General features: G+C 50.4%; 1 protein-coding gene across 6 annotated transcripts in view; it reads right to left on the bottom strand.

Annotated features, from left to right (window-relative positions):
- Window positions 1–24,387, bottom strand: part of sh3kbp1 (SH3-domain kinase binding protein 1) — a 71,950-nt gene that overhangs the window by 41,867 nt on the left and 5,696 nt on the right. For 4 of the 6 annotated variants that reach the window (XM_088638656.1, XM_088638658.1, XM_088638657.1 and 1 more), the window contains exons 1-2: window positions 17,505–17,847; window positions 15,123–15,280 (exon numbers count right to left, since the gene is read on the bottom strand). In XM_088638656.1, coding sequence (XP_088494782.1) covers window positions 15,123–15,280; window positions 17,505–17,832 — 486 coding nt within the window. In that variant the 5' untranslated portion in view covers window positions 17,833–17,847. Of the gene's footprint in view, window positions 1–13,521; window positions 13,711–15,122; window positions 15,281–17,504; window positions 17,848–24,387 lie in introns of those variants that run through there. The other 2 variants (XM_088638660.1, XM_088638659.1) reach the window with 2 other exon arrangements.

The following is a 24,387-nucleotide window of genomic DNA, read 5'->3' on the forward strand; positions in this document are numbered from 1 at the left end:
CCGCCTGCAAGGATTTGATTCGTTAAAGAAAGCAAGAGGGGTCGATTATTAAAAAAAAAACACCAGCAGGAAATAAATGAACAGCCTGCAAAAGAATGAGCTTTTTTCACCGCTTCACGACCAGAAAGGAAATGAGAGTCCTGCAAAAAGCAGCAGGAAAACACTGCTCTGTGGCCACTCTTCACGTCTGCCATATATTCCTGAACCTTTTTATAGGTCTGTAAGCTGAACAGTCCCTGACAAGCTACGATATTGCGATGCATTTAAAAAAAAAAGAGAGAATTTAAACAGGAGATCTATTTATACGTGCAGATCATTCTGTATTGTGAAGATAATCCTGCAGGTGCCGTAGAGAGCAACTGCATGCGGTAAAACGTGTAAAAGCAAAGCCAATAAACCAACAGGCATCTATGCAGGACAAAATATCACTGACTCTTTTTGTTTTTGTTTCAAACAAAACACCCGATTAATCCAAGCCCAAACTGCAGGGGGGCACTCTCTTTGGAAGCCATCATACAATGAGCTGTTTCTGTTCTCTGTAAGGAGGGTAACCACTGCCTGGACCGAGTCCAGATGTTTCGACAATGAAGAGCTCGAGGAGCACGACCCCAGCTGTGGTTTGTGACCCAAAGGCCACAGGGGCCATAACAGTGGAGTCTCCTCCCAGGACCTTCTGTGGTGCAGTTTCTGGGAGCTGCCCGCCGAAGAGCTGCCCTGTACCACACGGGGAGCCGCCAGGCATGTAGGATAAGTGTGAGACATCAGCGTGAAGGAAAACCCGACAACCTAAAAAAATAAGCCATTCTGAGCCCGCGATGGGGCCCAGCTCTCCACCTCTGCCAAGAGCACGGTCAGCCCGTCCCTGCAGGACAGGACTGTGCCAGAGGCAGGCTGCAGGCTGTCCGCAATGACCACACTGCCCGCAGGGCCCCGAGACCTCAGGGTTGCTGCTCTTCCTCGCTACAGGCGTCTTGGAAGCTGCAGAAACAGAGACTCAAAAGCAAAGGGCCACAGGACCAAGCAGAGGGAGAACAAATTCAAAGGGTGGTGGCCCTTTGGGATGATTTACCAGGGCATTCCTGAAATAAGGATCAAGCAGGCAAAGGATGCTGCCATAATGATCAAAACCACCCCTTTGCTCCCCCTATACAATATATATATATAGTTCCTTCTACAGCCACCAACAGCTGACGGAAACCGAAGGGCGACCTGGCCAAACAGGAGCTTCCTGCAGCAAAAACATGGACTGGCTGACCAATCCTGACCAAACAAACACCAGCATGCCCCCTCGTCGCAATCCAGGAATGTGTTGTGCCCGCTCCAGTGTTGAGAAAGTGCTGTGTTGTGTAATTATTTTGACCAATATTTAATTTTATCCTAGTTGCTGTGCTGTGGTCTCTCTGTGACATATCACATTGTGTTGCATAACACTGCAGGATGAATTAGTCACAAGCTACCGGTGGCAGGAGCTGCGCTGGCTGCACAGGGTTACAGCAGCCTGAATGCACAGGGCCCTGTCTCCGCCACTGTATCGTCCCGCCTTTGCTCGCAGTCACCAAGGTCCCTCGGTGCGGTTATTGCCGAAGAGCTGTTAGCCGCAGCCATAACCCTCTCAGAGCTGGGCCCATGTGGAAATAGTGACCTACAATGCCACTGAGGTTGGGTTATCATTTTCTTTCTAAGCAACCCAGAGGGGAGTTAGACTTGCATTTAGAAGTTAAAAAAAAAAAAAAGAAGTCAGGCTAGAAACCCGGGGTGCTGGCGCCTGCAAAAACAAAAAGCATGCTTTTGGGTTAAAGAAAGAAGACGGCAGGCGCGAGGCGTGCTCCGTTTCAGAACACCACAAGCCCTGGGTCTACAGAAAGAGCAACCCAGAGATTAAAATCAGGAGGCCTTCCTCAGGAAGCACCTGTAGAGACAAGCGCACTGAGAAAGGGAGAAAGAGAGGGGCCCCCAGGGCCTGCTGTCTCTCGGGGGGAAGCTCGTGGGCTGTGCCTGATCCGCCTGCGTGGAGGTGGTCTCGGGAGGCCAACAACCCCCCCACCGCCGCCCGTCAGGACACACAAGGGCTGGTTGGTCACACCGGACACGCCCGGACTGCTCTGCTCCTCTCGAGCCCAGTTAGCGCTCGGCTCCTTGAGAGGTGTTAAATGCGAGCCGCGCGCGCACCTAGGCCTGACCCCCGGGGGACACGACCACCCCCCAGAGAGCAGCCTGGGGAACGAGGACGAATCACGCAACGGCTCTCTCCAAGCAGGCCCCTGGAGCACGGGGGAAACCCTCACAAGCCCGGAACAGAGGGACGAACGGCACCCTGCAGACGCCGGGTCTTTGATGTTTTTTTCTTAACTCAAACGATTTCGTGCCGAGCGGTTGTGCAGGGACCCCGCCCAGGCAGCAGCAGGGGTTTTGGCACAGAAGCCCCCCCGAAATTGCCCCACAAAATCACGGGGCGCGCTCAGCGGGCACACTCCGTGTTTCTGCCAGCAGGGGGCAGGAGAGGAGTGGAAAAACGAAAGCAAGGGGCCGGCGAGGGCGTTCGTGGAGGCCGACTGCGCAGCTGTTCCCCAGACTGGTCTCCCCCCACCCCCCCTCTCTCTCTCCCTAGGGTGGGCGAACTCTGCTCTCCTCCGCCGGGTACCACCAAGCCCTCGGAGCGCCATCAGCTGGCAGTCCTGCGCGTTGCAGTTCTGCTCCTCTCTGCCTCCCCCGGCGGCCCGCGTCCCCGCTGTCCGTACCGCCACACGTGGGCCCAGCAGGCACGAGAAACTGGCGTGGCGCCCAGCTCAGATCTTTCTGCTCCACTGGACGTTCTTTGCCCTTCTACTCACACGGCTGTCGCACATCTGGGAGAACACCTTATTCTTACCCACCTCCCTCTCCACCACAGCTGTGACCTTTACACTTTACAGCACCCCCTGGCAGCGCCTTACTGAAGAGAGTAACTACAGTCACCCCACCGTCCCCTGGCTATGAAACCCTCCTGCCCACCCCTGTAACTTGGCAAGCCTGCCCACAGGCCTGGAAAGGCAGGCACCCAGCGGTGCCCTCCGATACCACAGCAGCATTAGACTCAGGGACGCGAGTCTGCAGGATGCAAGAGGTAATCTGGCGCTGGAAGCACAAAATGCGCAGAGAACAGACGTCTGTTTCGACCGTAAGCAGATTTGCTATTTTAAAAGATCTGACACATCTCGGAACATTATCAGCGCACAGGATAGTGCCGGGGGTAGACAACAACAGCTTATCACGCCATGTGCACCATGCAGATTAGGGAAGATCCAGCTAGTAGGGTATTATAATCCACGTCTAAACCAGATGAAGAAGCCAGAGACTTCATCAGGCAGCGGCGGTGCTCTGTGAGAGCGGCCTCCTGCTTGGCAGGGCGTCTCAGGCCAGTGCAGAAATGCAACATCCCCACGAACACAGGGGCTCCAGCCAGGCTGATGGCATGGGTACGTTTCACAGTGTAAATTACCCTTTTAAAATAAACCAAACGGCATCTTCTTTCAAATCTGATAGCACTTAAACTATTAGCTTGGGCCTACTAATTCCACCTAAATGAAACAGGACTGATTATCATTTCAGTGCTGTATTGAATATACCAAAGGAAAACTGATGAGGAATCAATGGAAAGTGACATAGGAACACCACAAGGACAGGAAAATAAACGTGTGTGTGTGTGGGGGGGGGGGGTTGTCAGTTTGTCATGGCAACGCAGGTCCATCATCGCCTCCTGATACAGAACGCTAAGCAGAGTGTGCTACCCTCCTCCAGGAAGGAGAAAGAGAGAAGTTGCAATGCAAAGGCAGAGCTGATTAAAATCTTGTTAAAGGCAGATGAGCGATTGCCAATGCACAGCGAGGCGAAACAGAACCACTGACACTGGTGTGTGTGGCAGCAGCCTGGACTCCAAACCGTCTGCTCCAAGCTGAAATTCACCGTTGCCTGCTAACAGTGAAGAAAAAGGATTCGCAAGAGACTGCAGCCCACACCAATCAGACCTGCGGCCGCGCCTTCTCACAAAGAAAAGGAAAATCCGTATGAAAGGTTATGGACGGTTCTGCCCATTTCACTTGTAAGGTGGCGAGAAGCTCACTGATCCGAGAATCTAACCCAGTCGTGTCTTGAAGGATCCCAGTGGATCTGCTTCAACAGCACGGCTGATTCCCGCTTCCCACGACTCTCTCCTCTCTCTCTCTCTGTGCGCGGCACATTCGCATCCCGACCCGCTCCACGTACTCTCTGGGAATCTGTCACGCGTACAGCATTTCACTCCCGACCTGCACTGCAAAACCTTGCAGCTAGGAAAGGATCAGCTGTCTACGGACTTTGAGATGCCCTTCAGACCACGTATTTACTGTGTGTTCGCTCAACTCTTTAGATGAATTAGTAAAGTAGGCAAGTCCACAGATGGGAGAGGGCTCTTGCTCTGAGCTGTGCTGAAAGAATTATGGGTACTCTGGAGACTGTGGGTGGAAGGGGCTCAGTCCTAAGGCACTCATCTCCATAGTGAGTGATCTGCTCCTTGTTTCCAGGCACCACGTTTGTCTTGGATCAGGCCAGGGCAGAGCCTGTATAATCCCCGAGATGTAACACAGTCGTTATCTGACTCTCGTCCAGAGACGACAGACGAGCGTCGCTTTCGATCAGAGAACGAGCCATCCTCCTGCCTGCCATCAGAGAGGAGCGGGTTTCAGCCCCCAGTCATCAGGCACCTGTGAAGTGCAAAGCAGATTCGGTTTCTGCACAGACATGAAAGCTTTCTCACTCTGCATTACTCCGCTTTCATTTCCTTTTCATTCCAGCCCGATTCGTGTCTATAATACTCCTTCATTAACCCATTTAAAGCACGGAGATCTGTTTAAAAGCAGAATAAGGAGATCTCTGCGTGTGAAAGTGTGCATTGCTTTGTTTACAAAAGGGGAAAGGCCAGTCTGTTGCTATCGGCAAGCCACTGCAGGAATGCAGTCTGAGACAAGTAAGGCTGTACCGGGCTGCATTTAGGCCACTGGCTTTACTGTATTTCCAAAAGTCTTGCAACAGCATCCTGTGACTGTGGAAGAAAAGAATTAACAATGATTGTCCTTCAAAAAATGACAAGTTCCACTGAAGTATCTTTCTCTTTAGAGCATACCAGGAGATACACATCTTGCGATCTGACAGAGCAACGAGAATGGGGGGGGGGGAATCACAATTAAAATGTCTCACCCTCTTCAATGCATTTTATCCACAAGTACTGACACAATTATGAAGCACAGGATCTCTTAAGAAATCCATATTAAGTAGCAACACTGTATTGATCTGGCCACTGCAACAGTTACAGCAGTACTGAATAAATGGCTGTTGATGCCAACAGCACATTAAATAGGACAATTCACAAAATGCCTCCGTGTTCAAAGCAGGATGCAGAACACCGATACTTGAGAATTCTCAGGACAATTATCATACTGAGAGAATACTAATCCAGGTGACTCCAGGAACTGTGGTTTCCAGGGAAACAGAGTGACAGTAAGATGGGAACGCAGAGCGATGACCGAAGGGTTCTGGGGAACAGATGGCACTGGCCTGTCTCTTCAGCATGACAGTGGAGACCGCAGTCTAATTTTACACGCAGAAGCCAGTGGAGAGAGGAAGTTCACTGTCAAAGCAGGAGCACGCTTTAAAAAAAAAAAAAAAAGTTTAGCACTCCACCTACGTCAAAAGCTTAAAATAAAGCAGTCTGATCAATTTCTCAGAAGACACTTGCAAATCTGGTGTCCGCTTCCAGGATTTTCCGCTGGAGGAAGCGGCGTTGCAGAGGCACGATGATCGTGCACTTCACCAGCTCTCGCACGCCGCCCCCTGAAATGTCATTTCAGCTGATGAAGGGGCGCAGGGATGAAAGTGGCACCACAGCCAGCACAAGGAGTGGTTCACCAGCACTGTTCGAGTATTTAAAGAGCCTCCGTGGCAGCAGAGCTCCGTTTCCTTATCTGTGTGGTGAAAGAAGACGGCTAACAGAGGTTTTACAGCATGAAGAACACTGCCAACACAGCCCTGCGTGCCGATTACCAAGACCCAGGGGCTCTGCTGAGGGCTGTGCTGTGGCTGTGCCGCTGCTGGATTCGGCCAGGAGCCCCAGCAGGGAGGGCAGTGACCCCCCGCAGCCCGATTGACTGCTGGACAAGAACACAGTCCCGGGACCGCGGGCTCTCCGTCAAGCAGACACGCTCTCTCGCTGGGAAGTGCAGGGGTGAAGGAAAGAGGGGGAAAAAAACACACAGGCATGCTCGACAGAGGATAAACCAAGGTTCAGGAGCCCAGGCCTCTGGGGGCACACTGAAGCTGCTGCATATAGAAAGCAAAACATCCAGGCCAAGACAGCCAGGGCTGGAATGAAGACGCCCGTGACAAGGCTGTGTGAGGTCGGGCAATAGAAGCAGCAGATGCTGGCAGCCGGCAAATTTGAAGCTGAAAAGCCAGTGACGGTACCCACATTAACATCTGTCTGTGCAGACCCGTGTGCAAGGCAAGGCCGCGGGCACAGCCAATACCAACACTACAGCAGGCCGCAAGATCCGACAATGGCTCAAACTGCCCTGCAGCCTGATGTCTTCCATCTTCCTCCATCCTTGCATCCTTACTGGAGCTTTCCTGGAAAGCTGTGCAACCAAAATCGAGCTCTGTAATGCATGTAGGGATCTCATAATGTCCCATCTGTGCATTATTATTTTTATTCTTGTGGCATTCTTGTTACTTCAATACTTAATTCTAAATGCATTTGTGTTTCAGTTTTGCCTCTGGGAAGCTCACACCAGTGAACTGGTTATTACAAACTGCATAAAATTGAAATCCTGTTGAAAAGCTGAAACATCACATCTTCAAAGTCTGGACCCCCTGCCTACACCATATACCACAGGGCTTCTTCTATGTCCTGTCTCAACTGTTGCTTCAGTCTAGAACAGCCTCTTGCATCTGTGTAACCCGTCTGGCCACACAGCCTGCAGGAAACCTGAGCCAGCCATTGTTTAAGAAACAAGCTAGGGATTCCTGGCATTACCAACACGACACTGAGGAATCTGAACAGATAATACTGCGAGACGACAGAAAGAGTTCATGGCAGAAAAGAAGCAATTCTTAACACTGCAGAGAGACGGTTTGGGGGAAAATAGGATGGATAGAAAAACATTACACTGGTTCACCTATGCCACTGGTTGTTAACCTGGCTACGAGATGCCCTTTCTGGAGGCCAGATGCAGCTGCAGCAAAGGTTGAGAACCGCTGGCCTATGCCAATATTCTCTGTATTACCCGAGCTTCTGACAGCTGCCATCAGAAGAACTCTTTGTGTCTGGTTTGTCCGACGCTAACCGATCCTGTTAGTCTTGAAGGTCATAGGCGGGGGGAAATCACGGACATGCTGGAGGTTCCTGTTTTCCCCCATCATCTCCCCGCGTTTGCTGAGGGCTCGACTCCCTTAAACACAGCCTGCCTCACATGGGATACTGCAGCCCAGCGCGGAGACCAGGCGAAATCCCTCCCACCCCTGCGGCCCGGAAGGGCTCCGGAATCGCCCCGGATCACACGCCTGGCATCGCCGGAATGCTCACGGACCAGCTGTTCCTGGGTGGCGCTCGCAGCTCGGCCTCGCCAGCTGGCAGGAGAGCAGCTGAAAGGCTGGAGGCTGGCGGGTCTGACTCCAGGCTCAGGGCAGACATCCCCGGATCACCGGAGAGGACTCGGCAGGCTGAGAGCCCGTCTCAACGCCTAAGCCTGGCGTGGTGTTCGCAATAAGTCCACAGCACCTTGAAAAGCTTATTTATATTTTAGTGGTGCTCAAGCCCGGAACTGAGCGACGCCAAACAGCACTCTAAATGTCCCAAATGAATCACATTCCTGCCCTGCTTGTCTGAAAGAGCCAAGGACTCTCTCTGCTTCCGGCACCACACCAGACTGACCCCACTCAGACTGGCCTGAATTCAAGGTTTGTAATAACCACCATTAGCTTCAGCAGGTACAGGAATAAGGAACACAGAAGGGGAGACACTACTGCCCTCCTGGCACTCTGCAGGAGGTCCATATCACATAGCTGGTCCATTTCCTCTTTCTGCTTCTCATTGCAAAAACATCACCATTTCGGGGTAGACCTCAGCACTTCACTGGAACCGGTTTTCAGCATTGAAAGGTTCACAACATAACACGTACTGTTCTGTACATCAGAACTGTGAATCTGCTGCTTACCGAGTAGCATGCACCAGCTAGAGCGAGCCTCGTGCAGATGCTTGCAAACGGACGTCGCTGGACAGGCTGCGGGCTGAGTTGCAACACTGCCGTCGCAGTCCAATGTTGCTGAGTGGGTGTTGGGGCTTTGCTGGCACAGACCCAGCCTGTGGCTGCGTTTCTGCCAAGCGCCAGGAACAGCACTTCTGCAAACTGGGAGCCGGCCAGGGGCTCCTGGTTTTAACAGCCCAGCGCCCAGTGGGCTCCAGTACAGCGCAGTATCCTTCCTCTCCAAGAGCGTGCAGGAGCCGCCCCGGATCTGCCTGGAGCTCCCGGTCTGTCTCGCAAGAGGCCGGCCAGCTGGCGGCGGCAGTGGGAGCTGTCAGGCCAGAGCCTGAGCACATCTTCCAGCCAGACAAGAGTACGACTGCTGGGCTGCAGAGAAACAAAATAAGAAGGGCCAAGAAAGCACAAACCTACGCTCAGCTGAAAGCCCAAGTGTCAGTTCATAAATTACAACGGGGAAGGAAGGCCAGCCTGCTGATGAAACCAGACATCGGAGACAGCAGAGTGGAGATAAGTGCCACTCTTACAATAATAGACCCTCGCTCTTGAAATGGAGCCAACTCATTTAACGAGACCCATGCCCAAACACCGTGCCGGAGGGAGTCAATCCTTCACTGGATGATGAAAGAAACAAAAATTCAGGCCTCTCATCTCTTCTCACCCCCTCGTCCGACTCTGCACTCAGAAGAACCCAGCCACCAGAGGCTGGGAAGAATGCTCAGCCTGCCGAGGCAGCTGACTTTTTCGCAATGATCCGAAAGTCAATTTTTCTTCCTCCTCGGTGGGTTTTGAACACTGTATACAGCTTTGAGCTGAAAAGAAACGAAAACGAAGATGAGTGCGAATCGACAGCCCTGTCTGAAGAACCAGGAGGGAAAAGACCCTGGTCTCTGCTGAAGGGCCGAGCCCACCTCGGCCAGCAACGCACTGCACGGTTCTGCTTAATGAAGTCCACCCACACCAGTGACAGGCACTGTGCAACCTCCGGCATGCCAAGACACTGCAAGGGTAGCTTCCTCCAATGCCATTTTGTACTTTTCTTTCCTCCTTTTTGTCACTTTTGTCATATTTAAACATAGAACTGTATTTTCACACAGGACATTACTCAGGCTTCTGGCTGTCGTTTTGTGGTCTTTCGCTCAGAACCCAGAACTGAGTGTCCCAATAATGCAGCCTCATCAGTCATCTGTGAAGCCCTCGGTTCTCTCTTCAAAGCATGCTTCAAGTGCCCTGTCCGGAGATTCAATGAAAGCAGCATGTGGAGTATTGAGGAACTGCCCAGTGCTGCCGAGTCTGCAAAATAAATATCAGCCTGCAGCATGATCATCTGCATCAGGCCCTACGTGACGCCCAAGGCCAGGGTGCTCATCCGACCATCCTCTTTTATCTTGGTGGCCAGATGTCTTTTTTTTTTTTTTTTATTGAGATTCACCTTAGGCTCTGCTTTTCCCTGCAAACACATCCAATACTCGTTCGAACCAGGTTACCCAGCTGTGTGAGGAGACTGAGAATGCAAGTAAGGAAACTGAAAGGATGACAAAACACGTCCAAAGTGCTTTTCAGATCTTAGTTTTCTGAAAGCATCTTTTAATGTCTAACTAGGCATAAATCTAGCAAGAGCTGATGCTGGAGTGGAAAATGAATATACAGCCTATACGTTATGTACTGAAGATGGACACAGTATATCCGTGAAATTATTTAAAGGCATGGGATTGTTTTATTACCTATAAGACTGTTAGGAGTCGAGGAGCACTCCTTGCCATTGCACAGGGTACATCAGAGGTTATCCCCTCTCAGTCTTTTCTCAAACGTGGTGTTCCCACCTGTAGCTGTCCTGCTCGGGAAAGGAAGACCAGGCTGCTGCTTCAAAGGATGTTGGCGGACCAGCAGGGGGTGCTCTACCCATCTAGGCCACAATGTCCGAACCAGTGCACCAGTATGGGGTTGTAGCAGGTGCCGTCCGCAGGATGAGTCTTAAGAGTCTGACTGCCGGGGTTATTAAGATCTTCTAAACAATCTGTTACAAACCGAAGGAGGGCATTTCGGCCGGTTGATAGTAGTTCACAGCAAATTGATCCAAGGACTCCTGGCACAGTTCACAAATAGAGGAGTGTTAAACCCGACGTGCTGGCTCAATCTCTCTCTGGGTTCCTACAGTCGGGCCTGAGTCAATTTCGCCCTCAATTCAGCTGGTGAATTTCTCACTTCCCCCCTGACCTGCTGCGCACAGACCGGCTGCCACGCGTCACCCAGGAGCTGCTGCAGTTCAGTGGTGGATGAAATAGGCTCCCTCCTCCATATGAAGCACTAAAGCTTCTTCTTGTTTTGTTTTTTGTTTCAAAGTCTCTTCTTGAGATTAAGGAACTGACACTACTGCAGAGAAGGAGTGGAGCTGGCAATGGAGCAAAACCCCAGGGCGGTTTGTGTTTCAGTCTGTCCTCTGGAGCTCCGGCGTGGATCTGCGGTGGGGGACAGCCACGCCTGCAGTCACAGATACCAGCCTGCAGTGGCGCGGTTTCTGTGCAGCCTGAGGCCTGCGGGCCCTGAGCCTCCGAGCGTCTGGAAATACAATCAGTACCCAAGCGGGTGAAGCCATCACAACACAGAAAGATCATTAACAGAGTCTCCGCAGGATTCCCAAGGAGAAATCAGTACACCGGCACCCTGCACATCCACGTTCCGAGGGGGAGAACAGAACTCCCGACTTTTATTCTCAAAACGTTTCCAGTTCCTGGAGTAGCTGGGTCACAAAAAGGTTTGTTGTTTTTTTTTTTTTTTTTTTTTAAGGTCAAGCCAAAGTAAATTAAAAACAATTCCTAAACTAATGTTTCCAGACCCCGGCTTGGAAGGCCATAAACATTAAAGACAGTCCTACGGATGAGCCAGGTCTCTTAGAATGAAAAACCGCTGGCAATTGCAAAGCAGGTAAGTCAATCATTTAAAAAAAATGCAGTTGGCCGTTCTACCCCAAAAAAAAAACGAGACTGGGCCTCTTCATGCTTGTAACATTTCTGACGTTCTTAAGAGCAGGGCTACTGGTAACTAACAGTGCTGGCAGACGTTCAGTTGGTCCGCGGCCCAAACTGAGCAGTACTTGGCAGCGAGCAGCGAGAGGGAAGCTCAGATCTGAAACGGGCCCCGGAGAGTTCAAACCGCAGCTCATTTCACTCTCCCCTTAGAGCCGGAGAAGAAAAAAAGCACTACAAAGCTCAGGGGGTCGGCGTGTGCTTAATTACAAAAAAAAACGAAGCACTTCTATGCGTGATTGAACTTATTTACCCTTTATTCCAGGTCTCGGCTACTGGAGGTGGAGAAACGCTGCAGCACGGTGGCCTCAGACACTGCTGATTCCAGACGCTTTGTCAAGCAGGAATAATAGAGTCTGAGTGGCAGGCAGCTGTCAAAAGAGAGCTGGTGTTCATGGCCACAGCAGGATGACCTGTCTCGCTCATTTCTCTGTTGTTGTTGTTGTTCCCCTCCTTGCTGTACTGTGCAACTCCTCAGTTCCTGGACAATCCAGCTGCTCCTGTCTGGTCATGCGTCTGGGACGTTTTTTCACTTTGCTGGGGTTTTTTTTAGGTTATTTTACAGTTGCTCTTTTAGCTCGTGTCCGGCAAGTCTAGTTTCTCCCCCCTCTCCCTAAGTGATAGACATCCGATTTTGTACAAGTCAGGCCTTTGTACAAGTCCTTCAAGGCCCATCTGTCCTGGCCCCGAGTGCCAGAGGCTGCGAGAGTCATCCGTACGTGCAGTCGGGGAGATCGGCGGCGAAATCGCCCAACCAGCGCTCAGGTCTCTAGCTCCCAGACTGCACCTCGGCGGCTGAGCGCATCGGTCTTCAGGCAGGACAGGCCCTGGGCAGGCCACTGCTCTCCAGCACGGGTCTTTCCCCCGCTGCATGAACACAGTCATCCCTTCCAATTACCATCCTGCTGCCAGACGTTGTAGTTAAGGAGTAATTGCTTGGCTCCAAGAAAGCCTTTTCAAACCCGTGATTCCGGCTGATGACGCAGGATCACCAAGGGGGAGGCCGTCCAAGCCGAGCCCTGCTAACGGAGAGATGTTTGGGGGGGAGGTGGGGCGCCCCCCAGGTTTCGTCCTGCTTGCCGTTGTAATCTCAGGCAGTGAGGGGAGAATTCGGATTGGGCACTACAGTATATGCAAAGTGACAGAGACGAAAGAGGGATGTTTAATAGCATAGCTCAGATTTTAAAAAATCAAGAATAACCCCATTTCGGTCAGAGACCGTAGTTTATGGCAATAAAGATAATGAACGCAACGAGACCTCACACTTCCTGTTTCATCAGTCACCCAACACGCTGCTAACACAACAGCGATGCTGCGAACCTGCCCTTTATAACTAAAGATATTCCAAATCTCTTTATCTGCAGTAATCCGGGAACACTGAGTAACTAAACAGGCTGCAGTAGCCAGAAGATTTAGTAGCAAGTTTCCTGCAAAAGCCTGTTAAATCTGCCCTATCTCTGGAAAGACAGCTGCTTCAGCTATTCCTGGAAGACAGCCCTTATGTCATTTAAAAATGAAATGATTATTTTCCACGGCAGCGCTGCAGAAGCAGGGCAGAGTAGAAAGAGGTGCTTTCAGACCGGTGGCAGTAAACTCTAATCACGTCTTAGAAGACGCAGTAAACAGGCATTAATTTAAAGAGAAACTGCAGCGATTTAGCAACAAGTTTGAGTGAACTACTCCCACAAGAAAGCCAGTTTAACGGAGCCAAATCCTTTTATGCTCCACAGCAAGAAACACTGCTTCCTTGCTCTGTACACAGTACAGTTTGCCTACATTTAAAATAAACCCCAGACACTACAGCTCACAGGCTGAGAAGTGGGTTCAAGAGATAATGAAACATTTGGTCTTATGCCACCAGACTTGCAAGTAAAAAAAAACTACAGAACCACTATAAGCAAAACAGTGTAGTGGAAAGAGAAGTTCTGATATGTGATCTTTACTGCAGTAAATTTAGACCCTTCCTTTGACATTTTTGGCAAAATCTAAAAACCTGGGATTGGGTTTGTGACTGCGAAACTGCAAGACCAATCGCTGGCTGCCCATTCCACGGAAATCTCAGACACTCAGTTGGACAGCACCCCCCATAGAGAACCCCGAGCCCCTCCAGCAACGATTTTCCGGCGAACCAAGAGATCAGACACAAACACAACGAGTCAGAAGAGTCCTCAGTTTCACACAGAGAGAGCAGCGCACTTGCTTTCTGCTCTCCCCTCAGATCCGCTCACCTGCTGCAGGGCTGATTCACATTCAGGCAAGGACAGCCCAGGCGCCGGCCGGGGAGACGAACAGGGACCCCCCAGTGGCTTAGCAAAGCCGTGGGCCGGTTCTTTGCTCAGGCGCAGACTCATCTCCCCAAAAACATTCAAATCGCCCCGAAAATGCCACACGTACCCACCACCTCTACTGCACATCTGCGCTTAGTGACACAAGCAGCGGGTACAGTGCTCACAAACCACAGTGGTGGGGGTGACAAACTCGTCACAGATCCAGCTGGTAAATCTGGGGCCTTGGGTTATTTCGGCAGGAACTGTGTGGGCTCGGATGAAATCGTGCAGCGTGATTTCAGGTCTGCAGGCTGCAGGCGCTGCTCGTGAGGTCAGAGCACCAGTAACCGGAAAAGTTCCTGCACTTTTTCAACCCAGAAAATAAACAGCAAGGATGGCTTTGACAACAAAACTCTTCATTTTTGTGCTTGACGTGAGTTCCGGCCGACATCCTTCTCTTGTTTTGCGGCTTTTCGGGGGCGCTGCCACCCCCAAACTGTATTGAAACCGAAGTTACACCCCCCACCCCCCACCAAATAGATGGTCTGTTTTGCTGTGCTGGGAGTTCAAAAACATTGGTCCTGCCCTTCTAGGGCTTTGTTTACTTAATACCACTAAGGCTGCTGAGCAAAAAAACAGCCTTGTTCACCACAGCTTCCTGAGATCTGCAACTTCAGTTCAGCAAAACACATCTGCACACACTGAAGAGAGGCCTTCTCTGCCATCGCCATCTGTAGAGTCCTAGTGACAGCGCTGTATTTAACTGCAATTCTAATTACCTCCAGACTTCGGGCAGCACTGTCTGCAAACCTGCCAAATTTGTATCAACGATTGGCTCTAGGGAGCACAGTAGGCTTGCTGTGAACTAAACCCCACACTTCCCCCTACAACCTCAGTCTGCAAATGCATTTAACAGCGACAGGGCAGAGAACGCAAAGACCACGACAAAAAGGCTATATTTAAGCACCGCTGTAAAAGGATCTTTTTCTCCATACAACGTGACAGGACTGGCAAGAGACGCAGTGAACTGGGAGTCTCCAGGCTTGCTGCTGAAGTCAGTTCTCGGGGATCTGAAAGACGGAGTGGGCCCATGAGCGACAGAACGTGCACGATGGGCCCACTTGGCCTCCACTCGATTGTAGCAACGCACAGACAGCCACGATCACATACTGGAATGAGTTTTACATGACATTTCGCAAAGCCAGGCCCCACTTGCTGGCCCACGAAGACGATCGCCGCGTCACAGCCTGCATCCATGATCCTCCAGACTCCACAAATTACTCTTCTGGAAGTCAGACCGGCCTGATGGAAGAAAACGACACCCCTTCCTCCTCTGATCTCGGGAGAAGAATGCCACAGCTAAGTAGCTGGATATATTCGGGATATATCACTTGGAAGAACTGAAGCTAATAGGGTAGAAATGTTCTAGAAAGCAAATCAAGGCCTGAAATTGCCAACGCCTGAAGTTTTCAGAGGCACAGGACCTACAGCAGAAAAAAAAACCTGGGATGGAGGCACAGAACCGGAGTGGCAGACGGTTTCTCTGAAAGCCTCGCACTCACCCTGACGAAGTTGTCCGGAAAGAGCCCCCTCCTGCCACTGATCTCGCCTTCCCACCAACCTCCGTCATCCTTCCTGATGTTGGAGATGATGTCGCCCACAGCGATGGTCAGCTCGTCATCGTGCTGAGCTTTGTAGTCAAACTCCACTATAGCTTCCACTGAAGAGAGAGGCAGAGAGAGAGAGGGAGAGGGAGAAGTCAGCGAGAATCGCTAGGGCAACCAGCCTGGCCCCCTTGTAGTCGTTGTCCAAGACTAAAGAGATTCAGTTCCTTCTGCCTGTCAGTGCAGGCCATTCTCTTAAAAGTCCCAGAATGCTACTGGCTACTCTTCTCTGGATCATTAGAAAGCAGCAAGATTTTTTGTGACATTGTGACCAAAATTGTCCTTAATATTATAAATAAGTTACAAGCTCATACTAGCGCGTTGTACAATTTTAACATCTTATTCTGTTAATATTAAAGAAACAATTTTAACACGTATTATCCACTGGACACCTGACCTTTTTCTTTTTTAAACCTTGTGAAATGCATTTTTATGCTACATGTAGGAGGATGTTTTCTTGTTGTGTTTGTACGGATGTGTTTGTTTTAACGTAACCAGCAACACAGGGTGAGTGTCCCAACGTCCCCACATTGTACAGACTACAAAAATGATGTGTCAACAAACACACAGGTCTATTTGTAAACTGCCTTTTTTTTTTTTTTTGGATTTTTCAGAAACTTCGCGGACTTCGGAACCCACAGTGAAACACGAACCGGAAAGCACACAAGGAAACGACACGAAAGTGCACTTTTTACTCAAAGAGTTGTGGGAGTGTGGAGCCAGCCATCGCCAGTGTCTGTCCAGCTACACTGCACGGGAAGGACAGACCTTTTTCAAGAAAAAGCTGGATGAGACCACAAGTTCAATGAGCCGATTAACCACCAAACATGGAATGGCCTTCTCCAGCCATTCTTGGGTTTTGCTGCTAGGGCTTTGTCCAGCACGAAAGAGCTGATGATTAGTTCCACAGGTGTGGATAATAAACCCATACTTTAACACCACAAGGAAAGAAAGGACTCGGTTTTCCTATAAAGGGCGCTGGGTACACAGCTAAAAAAGCACACAAAACGTGTTAAAAAAAAACAAAAGGAGAAACCAGAAATGCGTATTGTATTGCAAACAATAATAAGTAGGAGACAAACACCAAGTTGAAGAGAACCCTGCCCTTTCAAACTAAAAAATGAAAAGAAGTAAAAGGAAGAGCAGTGTCAAACTACTTCAATATTTCAGGTCAATTTTTCTACATCTTCCTCTTAACCTTTCCACAGCTGCACAGATCGAGCTCCAGCTCCGCCGTGCTCTGAAACCTCAGTTAAGGGCACACATACATAACTCGGCCAGCTGACAGGCGCAGACGGATGAGAGAGGGAGACTGACACAGACTAATCAATACCCAGACTGATAGGCAGAGTGGTGGGATGAATGCAGGCAGGACCGGGGGGCTCGGTTCTGCTTCTGCAGCGCACAGAGCCTTCTGGCTCCGCTGCTTTGACATCACAGTTATTCGGTTTAAAGAAAAACGATGACAAACTGGGCCCTGGAACAGGACGGAGCAGAAGAAGGCCTTGCTCTGTGGACGCCTCTGGCTCAGGGCCACGCGAGCACACTTCATTTCTGCTGCATCTGAGCATTTTACAGGAATTCTCCCCAGCGCCTGTAGTGCACAGCTCTCTGACAACCTCTTTAAGAAGAGGGAGTCAAAACCCAAGTCTGGATTGTAGCAAAAGTGCCAGGAATCGCTCAGAGTTCAGCCCTGCTGGTACAGAAGACCTGTCGGGAAGACGGAGGGTTCATATAGATCCGAACCGAGAAGCAGAACATCCTGCAAAATAAATGATTCAAGAAATAAAAAAAAAACTGTTTTTAAACCGTGAGAAAAGCCAAGTTCTTTATAGGGGATCAGAAAACATCTAGAAATGCAGCTGGACACAAAACTAGACGTCCAAGCCCCACGTGTCTTTAAAAAAAAAAAAGCTTATTCACTCACACATCGGCTTTGTTACTTGGGGGGCGACGTCCCTAGCAGGTTTCCCGAAGGCCGACTCCCCCGGCAGGCAAGGGGGGCTCTGTTGCGGAGGAAGAAACTGGGGGGGGAGCGTGAAGCGGCGAGAGAGAGGTGAGGACCGTGCAGTGGGACCTCCACGCGCCTCCTGGAGGGGTGCACAGGGCCAGAAAGTTACCCAGCCGGGGCCTTTAACACCCACAGGCCCACACCAGACCAAAGGAAACCAGTTTCAGCTTCCATCTGGCCGCGTTTCGCGGAGAAGAAGAACGGGGCTAAAAAAAAAGCAAGTTTCCAGGCTAGATATAGGCAGCTGAAGTTGTGTGAGACTAACTAACCGTTTGCCACGATGGACTGCGCACCAGTCACAAACGCCTTAGCAGGAACCTCAGGGAAGATCTGTTTCCAGAGGCGCCCGTGGAGCGGAAAAAACACCCGACTGCCTCCCAGAGATCTCCCGTCTCCTCCCCGACCCAGGACTGCCGACAACCTCGCAACCGGCAGCAGCCCGCCGCTCCGGGACAAAACCCCAAACCAGAAGGCGCTAACGAGGCTGCGGCCGCAGGGCACGGGCGTAGAGGAAGGGAAAGAGAGCCGAGATTTCCCTCGGCGTCGCGCAGGTGAAATACAAAAGGGGAAACTTGAGAGTTCACCTCTCTGCGGCATCGAGCTCAAAGGACCGAAAACTACCTGCTTCAAACCAGCGAGCGCACCGAAACCGGAACCGCTCCATTTCAGAGAAGTGAAATTAATTTCTCTAAAATGAACCCACACTGCTTATTTGTCAGTCGACTCGTCAGTTATAAGCCCCACATTAATTTAATGCTAACCACGAATTTAATTTCAGAAGCCTCACGGACCATTATTCATTATTATCTCTACCCATCATCACAAAAAGCAGAAACAGTACAATCATTCAGGCCCAGAGCCCAAAAAACAGATCATCGTCCCCGAAGCGGAAGCAAAGATGTACGGGAATGAGGACATCACACCAGTCCAGAATCACGCCTGCTGTACTAATAGCTAGACACCAGCACCTCTAAATAAACTTTAGATGCAAATCCTAAAACCACAGGGACAGAATGAAACACCAAAAGAAAGTTTGTGTAACCAGAAGGTGTTTTGTAATCTCATTTTCGTCAGTGTGTGACACTGATAAGAGCATTATAAGGATATGAGACCCTCCAAGCTCATCCGAAAACTATATAAATAGTTCTGTCCGTAAATGTGTGAAAACATATTCATAATAAGGTAGAAAAAAAAGAGAACAAGTACAGCGAGGCTGGTAAAACGTGAAATGGCTCAAACTGCAGTGCATCGGGAGTCCGACACGCGTCCATCCGAATCCCTCTCCAGGAATGGCCGGTGTGGCCCCCCGTGTGCTTGAGGGACCCGGAGAATCAGCCCTGACTGACTGACTGGGGCTCCGGCATCATCACAGGCCCTCCTTAGCGCTTTGATCTTGCTTTCAGGAAGACATTAACGAGGGAACCGGGGTGATCGTCTGTAACTGCCCCCATGAGGAATCTCTCTCTCTCTCTCCCCGACGGCTCGCCGCTGCCATTTAACACAGCAGCGCGATTTCTGAATCATAAAAAAAAATACATGTACCCGCACATCCCACGCAGGATGATTAAATTAAGCAGTTCGCCGGCAAATCAGGGAAACCGAGGCGAAGAAAAACGGAAGAGAAGCTTCAGCGGTGTTTTTTTTTTAATTTCCCCCGGTACAATGCAGACGCGGCTGGGTGTAGATTTACGCGAGAACAGCGGCTGGGCCCGTGTGGGGTGTGGGGTGTGGGGTGTGGGGGGACTCTCGCTCCGTGGGTGGCCGCTACGGCACCCTCCCGGAGAAGGAATGCCAGCCCGGCGCTGGACCAGCTGCGGCCGTCTGGTCGACTGGTTTCCGCTGAAGGGAAAGGGTTAAACCATGAGCCGCGCTGGGGTCACACGTGCGACCCCTCCAAACCTAACAGGGGTCTGGCGTCCTCCGGGGGGTCCTAATAAAAACCCTCACCTCGCCCTGGGGCAGGCAGATCCGATGAGGTCTCTCTGCAGCATCATCACTTCTGAGAACAGAAATGCTGCGAGTGCACTTACAGTGCTGAGCTGAGCGGCTTCCCAGGGGATAATTAAGAGTAATTATGACCCTCTGACAGCACCGCTGGCTCAGTCTGGGCAAGCCTAGGAGATCGGCTCTTTATTATACACATCAGCTGAACATGCCCTAACCCCGGCCTCGCGTCGCAGACTCTGGACTAGCCAGTACCGACGGGGCTCCAAAGGCAGGGTGAGATCTCCTCGCTCCCAAATTCGGCAGCTCTGCTGCCCCGCGGTAAATCCGGCTCAGCCACTCAGCAGCTGACATTAAACAAAAAATGAGCCGTGTTGGGCTCGTTCTCTCATAATTAAGTCATCTCGCGGAAGCTCAGTGGTAATGAGACGTCCTGAAAAACTCGGGCCTGAACTGGCCGGCAGCAAACGTTCATGAACGAGGACTAGGCTCCCGTTTCAGTATCAATTACCGCCGCCGAGCAGACTCCCTGCAGCCCAGTGCAGCAGGCCACAGGGCAAGCACCCCCACCGCCAGCTTTGGTAATGGAGCAGAAGCAGAGAAAATAATGGGGAAATGAAAAACAATTAAAAAAACCAATTAAGACACAGTCACAGGGTCACCTCTTGAGTTTCTCATCGTTTTGTTTTTTTTCCTAGCAGGATTTCAAACTCTCTCAGACAACAAAAAAAAAAACTGCTCTGCACTGAACGAACAGATCATGCCTACTGGGGAAACTCCACAACAGGACCTGGGTCTACATGGGATGCTGTCTGTACTGTCTGTGCCAGCTAAAATGCATCATGCTCATTTATTCCTGCCTCATGAGAAAAGCCCATCTTAAGTGTTATTTATTGACACATTGATGAAATGATGTTAATTGCTGTTGATCAGTCATCATATTGCTTTTGTGTCTAAAGGTTTTAGGCACATGGATCTCTCCTTAGCAATGTCATGAGGCAGAATTAGGCTGCAGCACAATGAGGTTTACTGTACTGTATGTATCTACTTCCTCTGCAGAGCTGCTGGAAGGTACAGTTCAATATTGAAGGGGCAATGTAAGCTGAAATACCAGTAAATCACTTCCTCGTCTTGCAGCACGATGTAGATTCTTCTACAGAGTATGTAGTTCCTGCTATAGTGTACAGTATATATTGGTTTACAAGAAACTCCGGGAAGCTTGTGAGGGGAGTTTAATTATTTCAAACAGTAACAGTATCTTCACTCAAAAAGTAACTCCTGGGCAGAACTGGATATTAAAAAATAAAAATCTCCATCCTATACCCTTTTTTAAATTCCTGCTATTTATTAGTTCCAGACTGATTTTCGGTCAAATCTCTTCACACCGTGAACACTGCTAAGCTGAGGAGACTTGTGTCTTAGTCAGAACCGATTTGAAATGGATCCTGGACAAACCATCAATACATCACAGCAAATTCCATACAAATATTGAATATATAACATTACATGTATCATATTTATATTTACAGTTTGAAGGCAGGAGGGGGGTTGTGTTGTAATTGAGCCACTGTAACCAGGATTTCTAAGCCTCTGTAACGAGTTCAGCATCTGAATGACGCCGATGCATAAACGCCTGCTGCTCGAGGAGCAGTCTCCCGCCACACAACACGGGGTCGAGGCGGGTGCCCGAAGCCCACAGCAAGGGCGTTCTGAGTCCTCACAGTCGCGATGCCACCACCTCTCAACTTCACAGAAACACCGACACGAGAGGGGGGAAGGAAGCCGCAGAAAGATGTGAAGCTGCAGCAGGTCTGACCTCACTGACAGAAACAGACCGCAGCCGGAATGGCCGCCCCAACACCCCCTCCGAGGAGCCGGGAGAAGGGCCTGCAGCTCCAATACTTCTGAACCAGGAATAGCACAGACTCGGGGGGGGGGAGCTTCAGTACTGTGCTTCTCTCACCTCGGGGACAGGCACAGAACTGAGAAACAAGGCAATGTAAAAAAAGAAGTAATGGCGGAGAAGCTGGCAGCGGAGCTGGAGCTGTCAGTCGAGGAGCTGTGTGCGACGGTGTGACTTTTCTCAGCCCGCCTGCACCACCAAAGCCCTTCGCAGCTTCACAAACACCTCCCCGAGGCAGCAGAGACGTACCGGAGGTTCTTTTTTATTTCACAGGTACCAAAGCATTACCGAAGGCCACCGATGTACTCTCGGACATTTACAGCTTGGGCAGCGTAGTTTCGGTGCTTTCCGCGATCAAAAGGGCGTCTCTCTCCTCCCTTCGTGGTGAGAGTGAAGGTCACGCAGATCAGCCTGTACTGGCGCAGGGGAGCCAGGGTGAGGTCTCCTGAGCGTCTCCGGCTCTACCCTTGAGGCTAAACGCCTGCGTGCACAGCGAATATCTGCACTAGCTGTGGGTTCGGTGAAGCAAGATTACAGCAAAGTGAATGAGGGAGCAGTACTGCGTGTGTGGCGGCGGGGAGCAAAGAGAGTCTAGTCTGCACAGTCCAGAGACAGCTCGGTCTTCGTTTCACCATTTAAAAAAGAAATCGACCAGGATGGTGGTGAGGACAAACGAGGAAAAATGTTGACATTTATTATACAGCTGTGTAAACACATCCCTAACACATTGGGAAATAATGCGGGAACACCTTCACTTAGTGAAAACACAGCCCCCTGCGTTCGGGAAGACGCAGTCCTGCCCCGGACCCTCGCTGTCGCAGCTCTGGGGCTGCAGTACCCTGACAACACTCTCCCACAGACATCACTTCACACATCAGTACAGACCGTCACTGGGCAACACTGAGCACGCTGTTCTGACTTTAAATCCAGTCCTTGTTTCAGGACGCAGCTCGCTACGTGACCTCCGCTTGGGCTGAGAGCTCTCCTTGTGAGCCCAGGACTCTGCTGGCATCCGAATTCTTCCGTCTGCCAGGGGAAAGACGCCTGAGATGCACAACCAAGCCAAAAAAAAAGGGAACCGCTGGTGGGGCTTTGGAAGTGAAGGTATGCAAGAGGGAGACAACTGGAAGAGTGGCTTGAGTAAGGGGGAGACTCCGGCTCTGACCAGCAAAAACAGAACGAACAGGAGAAAACGAAAACGGGACACCGGAAAACGGCACAATGAGATGGGCTTTACAACAGCAGATGCCGAAATCCTGCTGGGCACAGCAACAGGCAGGTTTTAAACACACTTGATAAAGAAACTCCACAACAGCAGGCGTCACCTCCTCAGAAAGAGCCATCCATCAGCACACGGGGATCCTTCGTTAGGTGATATTTAATGACGGAGAGCCTCGGGACGCGCCTGTTAATTACCAGCAGAACATTTCTTATTCGATCAACGGCAGAAGAGGGAGAGGCTCCGGAGATTTGTTTTAGCAGAATTGTCAGAACCGTGAGCGCACTGCTCATTTGGCCCTGGGGCTGGAGTGTTAAACCCGGAGGGGTTCGTGCCGGATCGGTCCAGTTCGGTACTGGCATCCCAGCACAAAGAGTGCCTCTTCTTTCAGGCTGAAAGGCTTGCGAGGGCACACCCCCGGCCTGCAGCCTCACGTGTGTGTGTGAGTGTGTGTGTGTGCGTGCAGATGTCCACATGCCACTCCAGCGCTATCCAGCCACGCCCTCCACCAGCACCAAGGCGGAGCTGTGAGGCCAGCGGTGCTCTGATGACACGAAAAAGTCATATTCACGGAGAGAGAGGAACCATCACAGAAATACACATTCAACATGTTTTCTGAAGCATGTAAACTGCAAAACATCTTTAACAGCTTAAACTAATATATTTAAACCTTTCAAATGACCATCTTTCACACAACTAAAGCTTCTAGGACCTTCTGAGCTTTTCATAACAGACGTGCATCAAGGTTACAGCAAAGGGACAAGGTATTCAAATACTGGTGTGTCAAAATCCTCCTCGTCAGGACTGGTGAAACTGGTAAGGTGGGCTCACGCGTCATGCCACAGGGGGCCGGACAGAGGCCAGGCAGGCGGCTCTGCACAGCCTCATTGATTTTCCAATTCGCTTAACCGATGCAGCGAACGGTGCAAAAGGCTGCACAGCTAATGCTGAAGAAACAGTTTCCACCTGTTCAGAAATGAGTCAACTCATGACTCATTTTCTGCTGTTCACAATGCCTTCCTGGGGTTACAGCAGAGATGCTCGAGTCTCACCGACTGCTGAGCGTGATGCCAGCCAGACAGCAGACACCTAGTGCTAGGGTCAGCCAATCACCGACGAGAACTCAGGGCAGCAGACAGGGCTGGCCAATCACCAACCAGAACTCAGGGCAACACACAGGGCCGGCCAATCACCAACCAGAACTCGGGGCAAATGACACAGCACTGCATACTTAACACTGGGGGTTGGAGGACTTAATTTTCTGGAATGATTCTGCCTCCCCTCAAAATGTAAGTTTTACTCAAGGCTCTTCTTCCCCCAACAAATCCAGAGCTGGATTTTAAAAATGCAATAAACGCAATAAACTGCAATACAACAAAAGTGTAGAAAAAACTACACTAACACTGCAGACTTTGGTCAACAGGCCCACATACTACTCAAGGAACCTGGAGCTCTCAGGTACAGCGCCGAAGCAGGCAGCCTAGTTTCTGAGCGATGTTTGTGCTGGTTGAACTGTTTGTGCTGGTTGAGTGGAACTCGCAGGGCAGGAGAGAGCTGCGATAAAGTCCGATTGCACCAAGGCGTTTCTGTTTAAATTCCAGGTGGGCCATGATTACACATTCTAATGGGCAATAAGGAAGGCGACCTGCGTAGGGGACAGGCATGGCAACAATCAGACCGAAATCACAAACTCCCACTCATACCTCCTGCCTGCTGGAACAGAGAATAACCTACAGATCCGCTACAAGCCTGTTTGCTGTATCACACAGGCTCTAGACAACCAGGTCTATTAAAATACATGCGATTCTGTATGCAGAGATACTGTATGTACAAGCACAAAACCCACACGATCAAGAATTATCTGCCTTCTACAGTAACGCTTTACTTGAATGAGGATAAAAAAAAACACCACCGGAATTCGTCGTCTCTACACAACACAGTAAAACAAGCACAATGCAAGTACTTGTGCAAATGTCATTGCAGGTCTGCAATTATTCGTAATGGCTCAAAAGGACACAGTTCCTGTTAAAAGCTAAGAGCAGAACTTACCAGGTAGACAGGAGTCAGGTGGAAATGATGGAAGACT

The sequence above is a fragment of the Lepisosteus platostomus genome, chromosome 7 (assembly GCF_059453375.1).
Source record: "Lepisosteus platostomus isolate fLepPlt1 chromosome 7, fLepPlt1.hap1, whole genome shotgun sequence".
NCBI lineage: Eukaryota > Metazoa > Chordata > Actinopteri > Semionotiformes > Lepisosteidae > Lepisosteus > Lepisosteus platostomus.